The following is a 22,148-nucleotide window of genomic DNA, read 5'->3' as shown; positions in this document are numbered from 1 at the left end:
TTTTGATGGAAATTGATATATATTGATTATTCAAGTACTAACATTTAACTAAATGAACGAGGAAAAAATACTTCAAATATGTCATTGAATAATTCGTTGTTTCACAATGTCCACGATGATCTCCATTTGAAAATGGACCCAAAAATGTCAGAAAATGATGAGAATAATTGCCTACCACGTTTATCCTAAATTCAACAAAAAGAATATTCAACCATTGTAACAACGAGTATAATATATGGGAGTTTTATGTTTTGATATTACTTCACCCAACCTAATACCATTACAAGATTATGTGCACATAGAAGAAAATCAAGAAAACAAATGTAACTTAATACATGCAAAAGCACAAAATGTACCGAAAAAGCTGAGCGGCCAATCAAGACGAGGTTGTTTCTTTCTTTATGTACGTATGTCTTAAAACTTGCCGTAAACGAACAAGAAGTTTGGGAAATATGGAAAAAGTAAAAGAAGAAGACCTGAAACAAAGAAATTATCAGATCAAGGCCATGTTTAGAGGTAATATTTGCTGCCAAACGGAAAAGCACTGCATTATAAGCATAGATTTATTGCTGCGCACCGCAAAAAAGGAATGCCTTTGCAGCGAAGAACGGCATAACAGATATTGATTCCAACTAGTATGTACAAAAAGTAGTGAATAATAAGATATTTTCCATCAGATTAAAGGCTATCAGTCGTATTTCATTTAATATTAGAGATTTTACCAAACCTTAGTCCTCAAGTGACCAGTGAGGTTACATTTCTATCAACTCTAATCAAAGACATATTGTTTAGTTCGATGCAACTCATGCAAGAAGTTCAATTGTTCCACGAGGATCTAAAGTAGTGAAGCACACAAGAGACCAATGGTGCCTCCGAATAAAGCAGTAACCGAATGACAGAGTAACCAATTTTTGTTCCACACAACCAGAAATCTGTGAAACGTTTCAAACTGATCATCTTTACAATCACAAATCAATATTGCATTGTTTTCAAGAAAGAGCCCGGCAGAGAGCCGTTCAACAAATAACTAGTAAACGTAAAAGTGTCGTTCAAAGAGAGAACTTTTCCCTAAACCATTGCAGTTTATGCAGCATTAGAAACATTTTCAATCTTGTGGTATGCAAGAGAGATGCATAGCAAGAATTGGACTATTCCATTAAAGAGTAAAAGGGAGCATGGTCACAACTCATAATCAATAACAAGGTAGCTTTATTTATTTACTTGATACGAGGGATCTTAAAATATTCATCAAGATACTGATACAGTGGTAAATTAATCTTCTAGAGGGTTTAACACGACCAGCCGTAGCACTAAAAGAAAAGGAAAAATCTAACAACAGATAAGGAAAGATTTTATCTTTATTCAGCTAGCACGTACAGAAGTGTAACTAAAGGTAAAAAAAAAAAACCAAAAGCAACAGAATGTAAAAGAAAGGAGGAAAAAGAAAAGTAGAATCTTCTCCCTTCTCCATCATCTATTCGGTATCTGAGGGCAAGTAAGAAGAATCAGAAACATTTCCATGCACAAGGCTTTGCAATCCCGGCTTCAAGTCACGGTTACAGAAATCCTCATATTCCGTTCCATCCCCTCCTTTTTTCCTTACCTCTACCACTCTCAACAATGGTGTCAATTCGAATATCTCTGCGGCAATCGTTAAGGGTCCCTTTGCACCATCCCGGGATCCTTCAAGACTCACTCGACAATCCTTTTTGCGGACGGTGAAACTCACTATTTTCGCAATTTCCTCCAATTTTGATATGATTTTCGACACCGGTGCCCCTGATACAAATCTTGCTCCTCCATCTGATCCTTCTTCAAACAAACCTGACAGGTTAAAACCCTGCGAAAATGAAATGATATCGAAAGCATTCAAGCTAGCAGGCCTCGGAAGACACTTGATCTTCCTTCGGGTCTCCAACTCGGAATCAGATTCGGACAAAGACTGATCCGATAAACACTCAACATCGTTGTTATTAGTATCATCGTTAACAGTACATAATTTATCATCATCAATGAAAAATTTCACATTCTTAAACCCCTTCTTGAACCACTTATTATCCATGATCTCCGGAATCGTGATCCGGGTTTCAGGATTCGTGTACAGCAAACGCGTCAAAAATCGAATCAACTCGGGAGAAAACCACCTCGGACACCTGAATTCACCTTTGTAAATCTTCTTATACATAGACATAACATTCTGATCGTGGAATGGCAAGTAACCCGCCATCAAAACAAACAGAATCACACCGCAACTCCAAATATCAACCTTGGCCGCATTATAGCCCTTTCTAGCCAACACCTCCGGCGCCACATAGGCCGGCGTGCCACAAAAAGTATGAAAAAGGCCATCTTGTTTTATCTGCTCGGAAATAGCACTCAGCCCAAAATCAGACACTTTAAGATTCCCATCCTCATCAAGCAAAATATTTTCGGGCTTCAAATCGCGATGATAGACGCCGCGGGCGTGGCAGAAGGCTACGGCAGAAATCAGTTGCTGGAAATACTTTCTGGCAACTTCCTCTTTAAGCCTGCCCTTGGCAACCTTGTTGAATAACTCACCACCCTTGACATATTCCATGACAAAGAAGATCTTAGACTTGGTTGCCATGACTTCGAACAACTGCACAATGTTGGGGTGGCGAACCCTTCTCAAAATGGAGATCTCGCGCTTGATGTGAGCGATCAACCCAACTTTCAAGATCTTCTCTTTATCGATCACCTTAATCGCAACACCTTCCCCGGTTTTCAAGTTCTTGGCGTGATATACTTTGGCGAACGTTCCGTGCCCCAGAAGTTTACAGATTTCGTATCGGCCCAACAGAAAGCCGCTCATTTCCTTCTGCTTCCCAACCTTCGTGGCGGTGGAGGTGGAGGGTACGGCGGCGGCCATGGAAACCCAATTGGGATTGAGAGTATCTAAAGGCCTATTTAATGTTAGTGGTGGATGATTGTGGTGGATTTCGCCATTGTGTATGAGGTTGTGAGCTGGGGGTTTGTTTGGATTTCTGTGTTCTGTTTTGTTGTCCCTTTGCTGACTGACTTGTAAGGCCTATAATTTTGAAAGAAATGTTTGTTTCATTTCACGGAAAGCTCTTCCGCCAGCATTCACGCTTATTTATATTTTATTAAATAATAATAATGAAATTAAACTACAATATAATGTGATATAAACATATAAACTAAACAATTTAAGTTTCCTACTTAGATCGAGACGACGTTTTTTAGAACACTGATATTATATCTTGATCCATATCTTAAATTATATCAATAAATAATAATAATTTCAGTCTTTTAAAATTAAAAGGTGGGTGTAAAATTTGAACTTTTAAAATTTATTGGCTACCTCATCATCATCATTATTATTAAAATTTGAACTTTTAAAAAATAGAGAGTATGCAAATATAAACTTGTATTCTTCAGTTTTTCTGTTTGGATTGGATCCGAAATTAATTAGACTAGGTTTTTTTAAAAACGATTTTACAGATTTTTTTCGTAAGACGAGTCAATTTTATCTATATTTATATTGAAAAGTAATATTTTAATATAAAAAGTTATAAATTTGACATAAAAATAATATTTTTTCATTTATAATCCAAATATCTCACAAAATCATCCTTAGAGTAATTTGTGAATTAATATTGGGGTTGGACTTTGTGTAAGACGGTCTCACGGATCGTATTTTATGAGACGAATATCTTATTTAGATTATCCACGAAAAAGTATTATTTTTTATGCTGAATATCGGGATGGTTGACCCGTCTCACAGATAAAGATTCGTGAGACCGTCTCACAAGAGACTTACTCACAATTGTGGTGGTCACGCGTATGGTAATTTGGAAAAATGAATTTTTCATCATGTAATTTTATTTTTAATTCTGTTACCAAATAAATTATATTTGTAGTTCTCCGACTTGCATTTTTTTCATTTTTATATTTTTTTGCAAATATAAAATTTACTCCTATGTAAGAAGGTTTATTGAAAGTCCTGAAATGAAAATTTTGATCAATTGTTATGGTATGCTTTTATTATTTCTGATTTTGTGAGATTAGTTATATTGTGATTGGAAATAAATGGGTAATGTATCGACATTTTGGTCAAAAGATATGACGATTAATTTATTTTACGAAAGAATGAAAAAAATAAATAAAAATACAAAACATGTATAAAATCCGATTGGACGAAAAAGGGTCAGAAGTTGAAAAATAGGGGGATTATTTTGGAATAATTAAAAGATGAGAGACTAGATCAAAAATTGATGGAAAATAGAGGACCAAATTGGGGAATTAAATTTTACTCAATAAATAATTATTAAAATTGAGGAGAACTTGGTGATGAGTCACGCCTCATTTGCCGACGTCTGTTCGTGAGTCACGCGTGTACATAGTCAAGTCAACCCATTTGGGGAAATGTGAGGGTTTGATTTAAATAATTAAATCCCAAAAGTATATCTTATCAAATACCATAAATGCACATTTGATAATTAAAAAAAAAAAACGGGAAATAAGTCTTCATTTCTCCGTCGTCGATTTTTTTTGTGTTCAGTCACTGGATACTTTTTTAGTACCACATTTTCACATGAAGTGTACCACATTTTGTATGACATAGTACCACAATTTTCTGGGTAGGAAGTGAACCCAAAGAAATATTTTGATTGGGGATTTTTCACCAACTTCCCAAAAAAAAAAACCCATAATAATTTGGGTTCTTGAGGTGTATTTTCTTAAAATGCGGTTCAATTTCCAGTTTAAAAATTTTGGTTATACCTAAATTTCAATTCTTCCTCTACCGATTTTCGAAATTTTCTTTTTGAATTTTTTTTAGTTTAGGTTGTGGTAGTAGTATGTAGCCTAATTAACTAATGAATTATCATTGATTAAAATATATCGAGTTTATGTTTGATTATTCATAAACTTTATATTCAATAGTGGTCATTAGATTTATCACGAGAATAATGTTCTCGAATAAGTTGAATTAAACCGTATTTGATACGCATTGCCGGTTACATATATTCTCACAAAACTTGTAATCAAGGTACACAGGAAAAAAAGAGGCAAATTTAAGAGTTATTTCCAAGATTTCTCTTGGCTCCTATGATAAAGGAATCATTATATATTAATTCTTAAGAAAATATTAAAATGATTATTTATTTGTATAAAGTTTTAAAATAACTTAAAAGAATTGGAAAAAGTACACAGTTAATATATTTAGATCGAAAGGGTGTAATAAATTAAATAAATATTTCTGAACGGACTTAAATTTAGGCAACTATATATGTTGAACTGTTGACTAGAATTGTTTATCTTACTTGATAATAAATTATATTAAGCATTTTCCTTGAAATAACTAACTTAAGAAGAAATTTCTCGACCAAATGATCAAATCTTTTCTTAATCAAAACATCGTATCTTTCAAAGTATTCTCGTTAGATATGAAATGTGTTTCATTACGAATCTAGACAATTTTGTTAATATATATAGAGTAGGTTTTTTGTGAGACCGTCTCACGAATCTTTATTTGTAAGACAGGTCAACCCTACTTATATTCACAATAAAAAGTAAAGTAATGTTTTTTCATGGATGACCCAAATAAGATATCTGTCTCACAAAATACGATCCGTGACAAATTTTTTTCATATATTAAGTAATTAATAACGTAGATATTTAATAAAACATTACTATTAAGTAATTAAAAACGTGGATAAATTTGTGTCGTGTGGTGTGAGATCAAGTATACTTGAAACTTCAAAATTCTACTGAGAAACGTTTTAATTGAACAATTAGATGGAAGTGAATATCACGTCTCATATTTTACCAAATCTATAAGTTTCAACTATATGATTCTAAGATCAACGGTTCCAATTTTAACGGATTGTGGAACCAAAAACAAATTCTTGGATACGGTTTTGATTTTTTTTTTTTTTTCCTTTTGTGTGGTTCTGGTTCGGCTACAATTTGAACTGAAAGTCATTTTTTAAATTTTTAATTAGTATTTTACATATGTGATATAGTAACTGTATATCATGTATATTGATTAAAAATTAGATAATATGAAATTTTTGGCTATGCAAACAAAAACTAATTTCACAGTCACTAATATATTTAACATGAGGAAAAAATATTATTACAAATTATGAAAAATTTCTTCAAATACAATATTTGTCGTTGAGTTTTCTTGACTACCATCTATATCATATGTTAAAATTTTGAGACCTTTAGGATTTGCAACTTTGAATACAGAAACGTGTAGCAAGCCATGACTGAAAACGAGTTTCTTAAAATAAAAAAAAAAGTATAACATATGATCATGATTATCTACGACTTTTGTTAATTGTCATTGCATACGAAACAATTAGGAGAAATTATCTCCGTTTAAACTTGAAATAAAATATTGGATTATATATGGTCGATGACATTCTTGGAATAAAGATTTTGTGACCCGCGTTACTTCTGGTAAGAACTTTTCTTTTCAAAATACGATTCTCGGATAAAAAAATCTAGTTTCATTGCATAATCCAAGATATTAATCTATGTTCCGTAACAACATAACATGAGTTTCAACCTTCAAATTTAGTTCGTGTTTCGGAACTCCAATACATCTAATTCCATTTAAAAATTCGGGTGTATGCACATTGTGCAATAGATCAATATTTATATCTGAATCACACGCCGAATCAGAACTTAAATATAATCTTCCCACCGAATTTTTTTATTGATATGATGTATTCATTTATTGACTGAACAATATCGGATATCAGTGATAATATAGCTCTTTATTGGAAGTATGTCGTATCACTTACCATACGACCAAACAATAGATATGTAACTTCTATGATTGTTGCTGGGGTAATTAACAACTAATGGGCCAAACTCTTGAAATATGGGTTTTACGACTAGGTCCATTTGATCAATAAAAGCCCATTGTGCGCGAAGCTAGATATGCCAACAAAAGGACCAAGACACTCAGGTCAGTTGGCCTTCATTCCACTGGGGTTAGGTGAAAAATTATTCCAAAATAGATTTAGTTATTCATTAAGCGGATTACTTTAGCCGATAACCGTGTGTAAGAGTTAACGGTGGAAACGAATCGAATTGAGTCGAATAATAATAAAAAATTAAAGCTCGAATTAAGTATGTTCGATTTCGAACTTAGTCTGAAACTCGTCGAAAATTTAAAACAAATTGGCTTGATTTCAGCACGAAATGAAGTTCGAGTTTGGTTCGAAATATTCGAACTTATTCGTGAAACATTCGAAATATTGTTCGGATATTATGGTTCGAGAACTTTGGTCGAAAGTTCGAAATGTATATATATTTATTATATCAGTATATTATATTAATAAAATATTAAATCTCGTTAGCGATCGAAAAAAATAATTTTAGCTCGAGTTCGGCTAGAAAAAAATTCGAACAAGTTCGAGTTCGAATCAAGTTCAATAACTTCGAATACAAATCAAATATTTATTGAGTCGACTCCAAAACTCGTGAATCAGCTTGATTTGTTTATGGCCTTAGTTAAAATAATGACCAAACCCATATGGAGCAAGTCGTCTGCTAGCTAGCTTCCAAATCCATTGACAACGAATTAGGGTATACCCACCTAGTCTCCTCTATTTACTATTTAAATTAAATTAAATTGGAGCCTAAAAATTTAAGAATAACTTCGAGATTTAATATATNTAAACATAATATAATAAGTATAAAAAATTCCTAGGATATATTATATGCCAAGATCGTCATTATATTTGGCTGCCGATGAAATCTAGTGTGTGAATATTCTCGTTGAATCCAGCGTCATTAAAGCACGTCACTTTTCACTACAAAAGCCTTAATTGACTAAAGGGCCGATTCCAAAAATTAATGAATCAATCAATAAAGCAATGCATTTTGCATAATTAACCAATTATTAACATCTTTATGCAAACATCTTTTTTTTTTTAATTATTATTATTACAAAGATCCGTGATTGTTTATCCAATCTTGCGACACAAACCGTAACGAAGGAGAAATAATACCTAATTAGATGAGCTCATATCAATGATAAAAAAAAAAAATGATTTAAGAAAAAACAAGAAGATCGTGTTGGATGGAAGGATTTAGATTAGGACCGTAAACGAATTGAGTTACTCAGCGAACTTTTCAAGTTGAGTCAATGAATTTTGATTCGTATTTGAATTTATCGAACTTGAGCTGAACACGAACATGTTCTTAATTTTTTCGAGTCGAACTCGATAGATAATTAGTGTGTTCGATAGTTTGCGAGCCTCTTACCAGACTTAATATTTTATTAATATAATATAATTATATATTAATAATATATATTTTGAGCATTTCAGATGTTTCGAGCTTTCAAGCCTTACTATCTGAATAATAGTTTGAATAGCTCGCGCAAATAGGTTCGAAGATTTCGATTCAAACTCGAACTCGAAATTGCTTCGAGCATAACTCGAGCTAAAAATTTAAAAAAATTTGAGTTTCGAATCGAAATCAAATATATATAATTTGAGACAAATTGGAAGTTCAAATTTTTACTAATAGTCAAATCGATTCAGTTCATTTTCACTTTTAATTTGGATATTTGGAGGATTTCAAACGAAGTTTTTTGAAATGTATTGATTTTTGTTGCACGAATTATTGTCGCAAGTGTACGGTATCAAGTTTTAATATTAGATTAAGTACGTATATCGTCTCATAGAGTGTATATGTAAATTTATATTAAGTACCGTAATTAGTATAGCCGAACTTTATGTAGATAATTTAAGAAGGATCTTGATTATTTACTAGCAACTAAGTGCAAAAAATCAGTGATAGAAAGAATCTAGAGGTGAGATTTCACTTAATCTTCGTTATATTTAATTATTATTGACATCTATATTCATAAATTCAACATATTTACTAACCAAGAATTCTTACTTCTTCCAACTCTCTTTCCCAAGTGATAAGTAGAAACTAATTATCTAATATCGATTTAGTATCTCTAAAGAATCAAATATCAAATAATATAAATAACAAAATAATTATTTGAATGACTTCAATGGAGTTATAGGCCTCCCAAATTTTATAAACATCAATGATGTATTTTTCTACGGTCCTATTCAAAATCACATATCTGGAATGATAGATTTAAAATAAATATAACAATTCAATTAGTGATCAAGTAATTGAACACAATAAATTCAAGAAAACACAAATAAATTAAGGAGCAAATTGAATATCTAAACCAAATATTCAAAAATATAGTTCGACCAAGCTACATCGTCCTCTAGACAAATTAGTTAGTTCATGAATAAATAACTAAGACAATAATTCATGGTTTTCAACATCAAACCAATCGACAAAAGAACTAAAAAAAATAGAAAGAGAAAGATCGATCTGAATAAACGACTCTGCTCTCAAAAAATGCATACTTAGACTCCGCTATGCTGCGTGTTGTGTCCTGTTCTGTTGCTTCTGATTCGTCTTAGGCACTCCGGGGCGCGACTGCACATGGATCTCACGCAGCTACGTGCTTGTTGTTGTCTTGCACCTTTATTCTTACAGCTTGGACTTCATTTCATTTCCTAGGCTCATCGTTTTCATTTCATTTCACTCCCTTTTGGTCGCAAGTTATGTGGTAAAGCTTAATTACTGCAAACGACACAAACGACTACCAAAAACACATAAATTTGCTCTAAAATTATTACATCAGTACGAATACGGACGATAATATTAGTGCAAATATTAGACTTATCCATTTCCAGTAAGTACGTTGGAGAATGAATTTGAAATTCAAGAAAAACATATAATGTAACAACACAACAGATTTCAAGTTCTTTGTTATAATTTTGAGTCAAATAGATATAATAGATTTGAGAATTTAAAATCAAATCTACTCAAATTATATGATTAAAATTTATGCTCAATCCATATCCTTTTATGTTAAGGATATCACAAGAAATTTGTTAAATATTACCTGTCACAAATAATCCCGATCAACCATTTTCAAAATTTGTGGCTACGAATTTTTCTTAACTATATAATTAATATATAAATTAGCATACTTTTTATTTATCAATTGAAAGCCCCACCCAACTATCCATTCATAGTCTAAGCTGGATAGTTTATTTTCCCATTTACAATTTGAAAATTGAGAGAAAAAAACAAAATAAATAAATTATATGGGAAGAAACCTAAACCTCGAGGAGCCGACAAGAAGTAGTAAACACCAAAAACACTAGCATGCATGGGATAATTTCTCAGTGGATGTCACGTGTAACTGTGGAAGGCCATTAATTTAATTTGCTGATTCTTTTAATGGTTGACGCTTGAAATACCTAATGGCCATAATACATAGTTAACCTTATCTATGATGCAGTTAGCTGTATTAATTGCAACATAATTAAGCCACATGATATTCAAGCATGTTTCTAATTACTCCAACAACATTATTATAAGATTTTGATATAAGTTATAATAAAATTTGAATGTTATAAATCTTGAATATATAATTACAATATTTTATTAATTAGTTAAACAATTCCAACTATCAATTACACGGTCCTATTTGGTTACGCTTCATCTTTGCACATTACATATATGTTTAAAATGAATATGAACATGGTTGACTCGTCTCACAGTAGACGTACTAAAATCTTATATTCTTATATATGTGATGTTGCTGGAATTCGAGATGGTAGCTGAGAGGTCGGATCTCGCTTGAGAAGCTCGGATCGGACTTTTGAAATCTGGAAGCACAAACAAAAACGTTAGAAGGAGGTCGGAAGGTTGTTCCGACGTAGAATAGAAAACAGAGGGAATACTATGTGTGTAGAGTGAGTATATAAATCAATAAACAATAAATGAAACCTGACGTGTGAATGAAGCGACCTCTTGACAGGCTCTGTCCTCAAGATAATCTTCCTGGTTTTTCTGAATATTGAGCCCAAATCCACCCGAGCTATCGAGAGTGGACCGAGCCTATCTCCTAAGGTATCAATATGAATGGTTACACACATTTTGCTTAACGAGAGAGAGACATGGGCAAGATTTTAAAAGCTTGATATATTTTTATAGATAAATTTAAAATATCATAAAGTTGAATATATAATTTCAAATATTTCATTGATATTAAAAATTGGCTTAAGTGATGTTGAGCAGTTGAGAAGGGTAGTAGCCAACAAGAAAGACCAAGCCAAGTTATCATGCGCAGCTGCATCTCTCTCCAACATCCCTCTTTGTATGGAAACCAATGAAAGTGGCAGAGTTTGAATTGCTGCTTCCTCGTCCAGCATGAATTCCCATTTCAAATTAATCCTCATCATTACCTTTTTCTTCGTCGCAGAATCCACACAAACATGCAGCAACAAAACAGCAGACCAAGCTCTACTTTCCAAAGCATTCGCCTCTGTTTCTGGGTTCAACTTTTCTTGGTTCTTCTTCACCAAGTGTTCAAGTCTTCCCATATCAGAAATCAAACTCCCCTCGAGGAATCTCACTGGCACGATTTCATGGAAGTTTTTTGCGAACATGACGCAGCTGCAAGTAATAGATCTCTCCAACAATTCTTTGGCAGGTTCTGTTTCGCCTGTGATATGGTTTCTTCCGAATCTCGTTGAAATCAACCTGTCCAACAACCGGCTTGGAGGTGTACTTGGGCTCCCGAATCCGGGCATGGTGAAGTTTAATTCATCCTTGCGAAGTATTGATGTTTCGTTCAACAGGTTTAAGGATTTTGGTCGCGTTTCGAATTTTAAGAATCTTACTTATCTTGATCTTTCGCATAATAGTTTCAGAGCTGTTTTGTTGCCTTTTTGGTTTACCAACTTAACTAATCTAGAATATCTCGATATTTCTGGTTGCAATTTTTCTGGGGACGTAAAGGCAATTTCCCGTTTCCAGTTCTTGAAATATCTTGATGTTTCCAACAATGGGTTCACTGGAAATTTTCCCGCTGATTTTCCACCATTAGGTAACCTTAAGTTCTTGAATGTCTCATCCAATAACTTTTCTGGTGAATTGGACCCAAAATTTGTCCAAAAGTTTGGTTTTTCAGCCTTCAATCACGCCGGACATTTCATCACTAGGAATAGCACCGCCGCCGCCACGGCCAGGCCTGAATTACACATTAAACCTCACCCGGGAGCCCCGCCACCGCATAAACCACCACAGAAAAACACTGTCAAAAATCCCAAACCTGTCAAGAAAGTTAAACCCGAAAAAGCCTTAATCTTAGCTATATTACTACCTTCAACAGTATTCCTAATCTTGCTTAGTTTTTTTACGTACTGCCTATGCAAGAAGAGAGCAACTTCTAAACGAACCAAATGGGCAATCTCAAAGCCAATCCAAATCCCATTCAGGTTAGAAAAATCGGGTCCGTTCTCTTTTGAAACAGAATCCGGGTCCTCGTGGGTAGCTGATCTAAAAGAGCCCACTTCAGCTCCTGTGGTAATGTTCGAGAAGCCATTGCTGAAACTCACCTTCAAAGACCTTATCGCTTCGACTTCGCACTTCGGGAAAGAATACCTTCTTGCAGAGGGAAAAAACGGGCCACTTTACCGGGCCGTGCTGCCCGGAGACCTCCACGTGGCAATCAAGGTCCTAGAAAATGCCAGAAGCCTGAGCCATGATGAAGCTGTGGCGGTTTTTGAAGATTTTTCTAAGCTCAAGCACCCTAATCTACTACCCATCTCTGGATACTGCATTGCAGGTAACTGTGCTGTGCATAATAGTTGTTTTGCTTGATTCTATATTTTCTTAGCTACGATATTTGTTGTTTTGCCTGATTTTGCATTTTCTTAGCTACCTTATTTAATAGAATCACGTGAAATTTGGTTTCTGAGAGACTAGCAGAATATAGACGCATTCGATTATTGCCAGAAATAGGTTTTCGTGATTAATTCCTTGGAGGGTAGCGTAGCGCTAAAATTCAAATTTTCAGTTCTGTAAAATCTCCTTCTGAGGATGCATTGATGTTCGTGTCATCAAGAAAGTCAAACTTGGAGATTTTAGGCAACTGGGATTTTGATTCCAGGAAAGATACATATCAACGTTTTGTAGAGGAATTTAATATTAGATATTACAAAATTTAAATTTTAATATATATATACATACACAAATTGAAGTATACCAATGAGTCAATATGGTAGAAAATTCTATCATGCATTGAGCCATTGAGGGATTTCTTGAATTGCACACCTACTTTCATTAATGAAAGGCAGATATTTGTGCTGAATGGCAATCGACAGAGACTTGACAATGAAAGAATGAAACATTAAATTCGGTGATAACATTAGTTCGTGAATTGTTCTTTCCTATTGTGCAGGTAATGAAAAGTTGGTGTTGTACGAATTTATTGCCAACGGTGATCTACACAGGTGGATGCATGAACTCCCGACTGGAGCACCAAATGTTGAAGATTGGAGCAACGACACGTGGGAGATCAGAGCCGGGTCCCACTACACTTCCCCGGAAGAACTGGAATGGCGCACCCGCCACCNATAGAGAGATATCGGATGAAAGATTGTTCACCAAGTATAGCTCCTGTTGTGAAAGGCGATAAATTCAATTTGAGCCAATGCCCAAAGAATGATCTAGAGCGGGAACAAATGAAAAACATTCCTTATCCTTCTGCTGTCGGAAGCTTGATGTATGCTCAGGTTTGCACTAGACCTGATATTGCATTTGTTGTTGGGATGTTGGGAAGATATCAGAGTAATCCAGGTTTAGACCATTGGAAAGCTGCAAAGAAAGTAATGAGGTACCTTCAAGGGACCAAAGATTATATGCTTATGTTCAGACGAACTGAGAATTTGGAAGTAATTGGCTACTCTGATTCAGACTACGCTGGCTGCATTGATTCAAGAAAATCCACTTCAGTATATATTTTTATGCTAGCTGGTGGAGCTGTATCTTGGAGAAGTGCAAAGCAGACATTGACTGCTACTTCCACTATGGAAGCTGAGTTCGTATCTTGTTTTGAGGCAACCTCACATGGTGTATGGTTGAAGAGTTTCATTTCAGGGCTTAGTATTATGGATTCTATATCTAGGCCATTAAGAATATATTGTGACAATTCAGCTGCTGTTTTTATGGCTAAAAATAACAAAAGTGGTAGTCGAAGCAAGCACATCGACATTAAATATTTAGCCATACGAGAACGTGTTAAAGATAAGAAGTTACTTATCGAGCACATTAGCACTGAATTGATGATTGCAGATCCTTTAACTAAGGGCATGCCACCATTGAAATTTAAGGATCATACAGAAAGACTGGGACTTGGTTCCTTTATGTAATTTTATTGTAAGAACAAATTTAATGAAACTATGATGTGATATTTTCTCATATTTGTGTACACATTCATTGATTCGAGAAATATCAATAAAGTTGGACCTCGAATAAACATTGGGTTTATTCATTAAGTTATACAGATTTGAGAGACATAATGCATTGTAATACATGGAAGATAATATTCGTTTTAAAGATGACATATCGCCATGATTCATGTATTTTGTTTTCTCATATGGTAAATGATATATATGAGCCAAGTGGGAGAATGTAAGTAAAATGGCTCATATCAGAAAGGAAGACGTATCGTGTAGGAGTTGGCGACGGCCAAAAAGCCTAAAACTTTTGACGAAAAGTTGCGTACGCCGACTCAACTTCAGAAACTGATATGCGTACACGATTATTCCTTTGAATTAAAATAATGCTCCCAAAATTTCTCGTTGATGATATGAGATGCCTATAAATAGCAACGATTGAGGTCTCTAAGCACACACACCTCATCAGAAATATACACCATCTATCGAGAGGGTGGAGTGCTTAGAAGATTTCAACCGAAAAGAAAAGCAGAGAAATCAAAATTTTCAATGGCCGGAAGGTAATACTCGATCTATTTCCGCATATAGTTTTATCATGTTCATGTATACATAAAAACATGATTTTGATAAAAATTTCTAACACATCTCACGTAAGTTTTTGTGATATATTTTTGATGGTTTGTTGGTTCTTTTTTGTATGTATTCGTAACTTTATTCCAACTCCTTTTTAATACATATATATCCCTGTAATTGTCAAAACTTGATAAAAGCAATATTCCATTGTCATTAAAGTGCATAACAACAATCTTTAGCAACAAGTTTGGGTCGACAGAGAAAAAGAGAGAATGGACCATTCACCGAAACATAAATGTAATTAATTAGTGTTAAATTAATTCATAGTGTATATATGGAATATGCATGCATGGTCCACTCTTTCGATTTATTTATGTATTCAAGCAACGTAAAATTTGAAACTATAATAATATATATAGTCTGCATGGATTCAATGTGTATGCATGGAAAACCACGAAAAGTGATTTTGCAACCATAAATGGATCAATTGTCGAAAATTAACAAGTTAGCCATCGTGCCGTGTGTGACAAATCCCCCAAGCTTTTCTTTTTCTTTTTCTCCAAAATAATTATCCCGCACGACCTTTATTTAATTTATTTCTCCAAAGGCATACATAACTTGTTTATTTTCCTCATCTCTAATTATTGGAATAAATTATTGGTATTTTAGGCATTGTTTGATGTACAATAAGAGGTAATTAATTTTTAATATTTCATTTATCATGTGTTTGGTGTACATGATTAAAATTGTGATATACTATGTCGGTTCGTATCGATCAAGTACTGTAGGCATTATTATCCTTTTGTTGGTGGTTACATAATCTTTTGAGAGAAAAGAAATGATGTTTGATTAATTTAAATTTCCAATAATACCTTAAAGTTTAAAATAATTTAAAATTCAATAAATTTAGTAATATTTTAATATAATTTATAATTTGACTAATATTATAACTAGTTAATTATTATTAGTCATATTTTAATTATTATTATATTATTTTTAACTGTAATATTATAATTTTTAATATCAATTATTTAATATTCAAATTTGTATTACTATTTTAATTATCACAATAAATGCATATTTATGTTATTATTAAATTTTAATTATTTTCGATAATATTAATTGGTTTTTTAGTTGTTTTCGGAAATTGAAATTAGTGAAAACTTAATAATTAATATAATATGATAATTTTATTTATAATTTTTTAAATAAATTAATCCTAGAAATTTTATTTTTTTATTCAACCCATTTTAAGAATATATTACTAATAAATATATGACGAGGGCATTGAAATAATCATAATATAATTAACAAAAATAATCAAACAATTTAAAATCATATCAAACATGCATCATATAATTTATCATAATTTGTATTATTAATCATTATCTTTCATTTTAAAATCATTTATCTTATATGTCATTTACTTATCCTAACCAAACGATGCCTTATAATATTTTAGTCACTAAGCATTTCAACCACTCACTTTTGATTCATAAACCTTAGCATATATTGCATAATTAATCATTGCCGTTAAGTTTACCATTAAATTGTTAAAAAGACTATTGTTGTGATACTTATCAAACTGTGGGGACAAAAGAAGTTTATAAAAAGATTATAAACTAAAAATCAAGTAACCATATTTATCTTTGAATTTTTTTTTTATCTTTTGATAATTTAGATTTTTATATTAAGTTTAGAAGAAATGAATATTTTATATAAAATAAGTATTGGAAGTTTAAAAGTTTAATTTTTTTTGCCTTTTGAATTATAAAACTGTAACAAAAAAAATATTAATTTTGAAAAATTAAATCTCCAAGAGTAGGTCTCTTGTAAGACGATCTCACGAATATTTATTTGTGAGACGAGTCAATTTTACCAATATTCACAATAAAAAGTAATACTCTTAACATAAAAAGTAATACTTTTTCATGTATGACCCAAATAAGATATCCATATCACAAAATACGACCCGTGAGATCGTCACACACAAGTTTTTGCCAATCTCTTCCAAATCCATCCTTGTCAAAATGTTTTTGGTCATTTATATATTGCAACGTAAAATTTTGATATTTTTTTTTAAAAAAAAATGAACTAAATCAATTCGTTAACTTTAACTATAAAACTAAAGGCCAAAGACAAATTTTGTTTTATCTTTAAAAGTTTAGAGACCAAACGTGTCAAATATAAATGTTTAGGGACAAAAAATGCTTTAGTAACGAATTATAGGGACAAAAAATATGTATTTACCTTGGGTTGTAGTTCAACAATATGTTGTTTGGGGTATTCAAATGTGAGAGGAAAGCAAGAAGAAAACAATGAAAATGGTTTTGTAGAGGCAAGTGTTGAACACTTTCTCCTTAAGAAGAATTTGTCCTCACAATGTGCTAGAGTTTGTGGCAATCTTCTCCCAAGATACAACTACAACACTTGAATAATGAGCACTCAAATATTCAAGTTCTATCACAAGGAAATGAAGGAACTCTCTCTTGTTGAAGAAAGAAAAAAGGAGATGCAAAGAGATGTAAAAATTTATGTATGTATTTTTTATTTTCAATAAATCAATCATTTAATGTTTTCAAGTGAAAAGACATGAGCTTTCATTCATAAGGGTGTCTCTTGGCTATTGTAACTGACCACAATCATCAAACAATGCCAAGGAAATGAAAAAATGCAAGAAAAATCGAAGGGACACGAGAAACAGCCGAAGGGGCGCGCACTGCCGCTGCCGAGAGCGCTCGGCAGCTCATGCCGAGAGCGCTCGGCAGGCGCGCGCACATGCGCGCCTGCCACTGGCAGACCCGCGCGCAGGTGCGCGCATGGTACTGTTCACGCGAATAAATTTTTTTTTTTCGATTTTCGTCCCTTACATGTTCCGACTACTCGTTTGAGTTTCTTTCAACATTCGATGAACTTGTTTCGAGTTTAATTCAGAACCACCGAACTTAATATTCGTTATTAAACTTCGTTCTTCATTTTGAATTTTTCCAATCAAACACATTGATTAATTTGCTTAATTTTCATTCATTAAGCATCGAAATTTTCCAACAATCCCCCACATGAATGAAATTAATGCATGAATGCTCGTGATGCATAAGAGAGAGTATATACGAAAAATTATCACATCAGGAGAGGTGGCTTTTGGCTTTGAACCTTCCTTAGTGGAATACAATCGGATTTACTAGGCCACGAAGTGAACGTGATGTCTTGAACTTCTTGGCGGTTCATGTAAACCCAGACAACTGTACCCACATGATAACCTTTCTTCCATTTCCATTTGTTTTATCGGTTGTGTCTGTTTTGGCCATGGAACACATCTTGGCTTCATACGTGTTTCATCGAGGCGGCCCGTCCTCACATGTACATAGGTGATCTCCTTTAAAAGGGTATCCTACTTACCCCACTTTTGCAAGCTACGGAATCAATAAAAGTACAATACTTAACCTCACTACCTTTGTAGGCAACTTCACTCATCGTCTTAGGAATGAGGAGTGATTCCTCAAGTTCTCATAATTTAGTTTTCCCATTGAACCAAGATCTTGGAATCTCCAATCAACAAGGTTGGGTTGCCACTATGAAAACTTTATTTGGTAGGTTTTAAACCCATTCCTCTTGACAGACAGTACATTTGATCTCTATTTAATGCTTTTGTAAGCGGATCCGCTAAGTTATCCTTTGATTTAATATAATCAACATATATAACTCCATTAGAGATCAACTATCGTACAGTATTATGTCTTCGACGAATGTGTCGAGACTTGCCATTGTACATACTGTTTTGTGCCCTTGCAATTGCCGACTGACTATCGCAATGTATCATGATTGCTGGCACTGGACTTGTCCAATACGAAATGTCCTCTAGAAAGTTACGAAGCCATTCAGCTTCTTCTGCAGCTTTATCTAGCGCTATGAACTCCGATTCCATAGTAGATCTAGCAATGCAAGTTTGTTTCGATGACCTCCAAGAGATTGCTCCTCCACCAATGGTAAATACATAGCCGCTGGTGGATTTGGAATCCTTGGTGTCAGAAATCCAATTTGCATCACAGTATCCTTCAAGTACTGCAGGATACCTTGTGTAATTTAGTCCATATTCTGAGGTGTGCTTTAAATATCTAAGCACCCTTGTCAATGCCTTCCAGTGTGCATCACTAGGATTACTTGTAAACCGACTTAACTTGTTAACCGCACAAGCGATGTCAGGTCTAGTACAGTTAGTGATGTACATAAGGCTTCCAATAATTCTGGAGTATTCCAGTTGGGAAACTGGTTCTCCACGATTCTTCGCCAAATGGACATTTACGTCTAAAGGCGTTTTTACTGGGGTAGAGTCATAAGCGTTAAACTTCTTCAACACTGTTTCTACATAATGAGACTGAGATAGGATTATTGCTTCTGGAGTTCTAAAGATTTTAATCCCTAGAATTACATCAGCAATACCCATATCTTTCATATCAAAATGTTTTGTCAACATTTTCTTTGTACCCTTAATCAACTCTTGGTTATTCCCCATTATTAGCATGTCATCCACATATAGACATACTATCACATAAGATTCTCGAGTGCCTTTAATGTAAACACATTTGTCACACTCATTAATCTTAAATCCATTTGACAATACTACCTTGTCAAATTTTTCGTGCCACTGCTTGGGCGCTTGTTTAAGTCCGTATAGTGACTTAATTAAACGACAGACTTTTCTTTCTTGTCCTTTAACAATGAAGCCTTCAGGTTGCTCCATATATATTTCTTCTTCAAGTTCACCATTTAAGAATGTCGTTTTGACATCCATTTGATGTATCTCAAGGTTATGCAAAGCTGCAATAGCAATGAGCACACGAATGGATGTTATTCTTGAAACTGGTGAATACGTGTCGAAGAAATCATGACCTTCTCTTTGTCTATAGCCTTTGGCCACAAGCCTGGCTTTGTATTTTTCAATACTTCCATCAACTCTCATTTTCTTTTTCAATATCCATTTGCATCCCAATGACTTGGTACCTGGTGGAAGATCCACTAGTTCCCAAGTATGGTTTTGCAATATGGAATCCATTTCGGAGTTGATGGCTTCTTTCCAATAGGGAGCTTCAGGGCTAGCCAGAGCATCTTGTATGTCCTTTGGTTCATTCTCCAACATAAAAGTATGGAAGTCTGGACCAAAGGACTTTGAGATTCTAGCCTTTTTGCTTCTTCTTGGCCCTTACTCCTTCGAAGAGCCTTCCAATGGTATAGCATTTTCATTTAGAGTTGGATCATGTGTAGGTACTTGACCTGCATGCTTCGTCTCAAGTTTTCGCTTGCTAGAACCATTTTCTTTCCTTTCTTTACAAGGAAATATATTTTCAAAAAATACTGCATTTCTTGACTCAATTGTCATACTCGTATTCATTTCTGCATTTTCAGATTTGTGCACTATAAACCTATAGGCACTACTATTATGTGCATAGCCGATGAATATGCAGTCGACCGTCTTTGGTCCAATTCGCTCTTGTTTAGGCTTTGATATTTCAACCTTAGCTAGACACCCCCACACTTTAAGGTACTTGTAGGAAGGTTTGTGACCTTTCCACAATTCATAAGGTGACTTGTCATTTTTCTTATGAGGTATTTTGTTCAGGATGTGATTAGCCGATAGTATTGCTTCCCCCACAAGTTTTGGGGTACTCCTAAACTTATTAACATAGCATTCATCATATCTTTCAGAGTTCGATTCTTTCTTTCGGCAATGTCATTCGATTGAGGTGAATAAGGAACAGTCGTTTCATGAATTATGCCCAAAGATGTGCAGAATTCATCAAACGGTGCTCCGTATTCGCCTCCTCTATCGCTTCGAACCCTATTTATTTGTTTGCCTAGTTGATTCTTAACTTCGGCCTTATAACATCTGAATGCTTCAAGAGCTTCATCTTTAGACCTCAAAAGATATATGTAACAGTACCTCGTATGATCGTCAATGAATGTCACGTAGTGTCTTTTCCCTCCTCTAGTTTGTACAAACTTTAAATCACCAAGATCGGTGTGTATTAGTTCTAGAGGAGTTATACATCTTTCAATCGAGTGGTAAGGCGCTTTGGTCATTTTTGCTTCAACACATATTTCGCATTTGTGTGTTGGATCGACGTTGTGTTTAGGTAATAATTCCAGTTTCATTAAACGTTGCAAGGTATTAAAATTTACATGTCCTAAACGAACATGCCATAAATGAGAACATTCAAGCAAGTAAATAGAACTTTTGTCTTTATTACTTTCAACAACATTTTGGCGTATAGCCATTACATTTAACTTGAAAAGGTTCTCATCGAGATATCCTTTTCCAATAAAATGACAATTCTTGGTCAATACAACCTTGTTAGACTCAAATACTAGTCTAAACCCATGTTTGACCAACAGAGACCCCGACACGAGGTTCTTTCTTATGTCCGGTACATGAAGTACATCAACAAGAGTTACTTCCAAACCCGATGTCATTTTCAGTACCACATTTCCCGTGCCAACCACCTCAGATGTAGCGGAGTTCCCCATGTATAGTTTTCTCCCGGTAGATAGAGTGTATGTGGAGAACATCCCCTTGTTGGAGCATATGTGTCGAGTTGCTCCAGTATCAACCCACCATTCATTTGGGTTTTCCACCAAATTTGCTTCCAAAATAACTGCAGACAAATCGAGTTGAGAAAAATCAAATGGTACCGACCTTTCTTGAACTTCGTTGGCTTGAGGATTTCCCTTCTTTGGCTTCCTACAATCCTTAGCCATGTGATTTGGTTTTCCGCAGTTATAACAATTGCCTTTGAACTTCTTCTTGTTTGGTGGTTGTTGGCCTTGTTGTGGTTGCTTCTCAAACTTCCTCTTCTTCCCTTTAAAACTTGATTCAACAATTTTCACCCTTGCTGCCATCTTACTTGCCTTGGCCTCGGTGCTCTTGTTGTTCTCTTCTATCCTCAATCTCACAATGAGATCCTCCAATCCCACCTCCTTTCTTTTGTGCTTCAAGTAATTCTTGAAATCCTTCCACAACGGAGGGAGTTTCTCGATCATAGCAGCAACTTGGAAGAACTCGCTTAGACTCATTCCTTCCGCATGAATCTCGTGCAAGATAAGTTGTAGTTCTTGCACTTGACTCATCACAGATTTTGAGTCCACCATCTTGAAGTCCAAAAATCTCCCAACAATGAACTTCTTCAAGCCCGCATCCTCCGCCCTGTATTTCTTATCAAGCATATCCCAAAGTTCCTTGGCGGTCTTGACTTGACAATACACATTGTACAATGCATTGTCAAG

At 34.2% G+C, this 22,148-nt stretch overlaps 2 protein-coding genes across 2 annotated transcripts; one reads left to right on the top strand and one right to left on the bottom strand.

The window, feature by feature from the left end:
- Nucleotides 1–1,189: 1,189 nt before the first annotated feature.
- LOC140979461 (CBL-interacting serine/threonine-protein kinase 12-like) lies at nt 1,190–3,027 on the bottom strand. Its single transcript, XM_073444869.1, has one exon. It carries the CDS (start codon nt 2,888–2,890, stop codon nt 1,475–1,477), a length of 1,416 nt encoding a protein of 471 aa, XP_073300970.1. The 5' UTR covers nt 2,891–3,027; the 3' UTR covers nt 1,190–1,474.
- Nucleotides 3,028–11,111: 8,084 nt separating this feature from the next.
- LOC140973330 (calmodulin-binding receptor kinase CaMRLK-like) lies at nt 11,112–13,479 on the top strand. The gene is made up of 2 exons (XM_073436070.1): nt 11,112–12,685; nt 13,301–13,479. Exons 1-2 carry the CDS (start codon nt 11,266–11,268, stop codon nt 13,477–13,479), a joined length of 1,599 nt encoding a protein of 532 aa, XP_073292171.1. The 5' UTR covers nt 11,112–11,265.
- Nucleotides 13,480–22,148: the final 8,669 nt, after the last annotated feature.

The sequence above is a fragment of the Primulina huaijiensis genome, chromosome 1 (genome assembly GCF_012295235.1).
Source record: "Primulina huaijiensis isolate GDHJ02 chromosome 1, ASM1229523v2, whole genome shotgun sequence".
Lineage (NCBI taxonomy): Eukaryota > Viridiplantae > Streptophyta > Magnoliopsida > Lamiales > Gesneriaceae > Primulina > Primulina huaijiensis.
The sequence above is the reverse complement of the archived record's forward strand: the minus strand, read 5'-3'. Positions and strand labels throughout refer to the sequence as shown.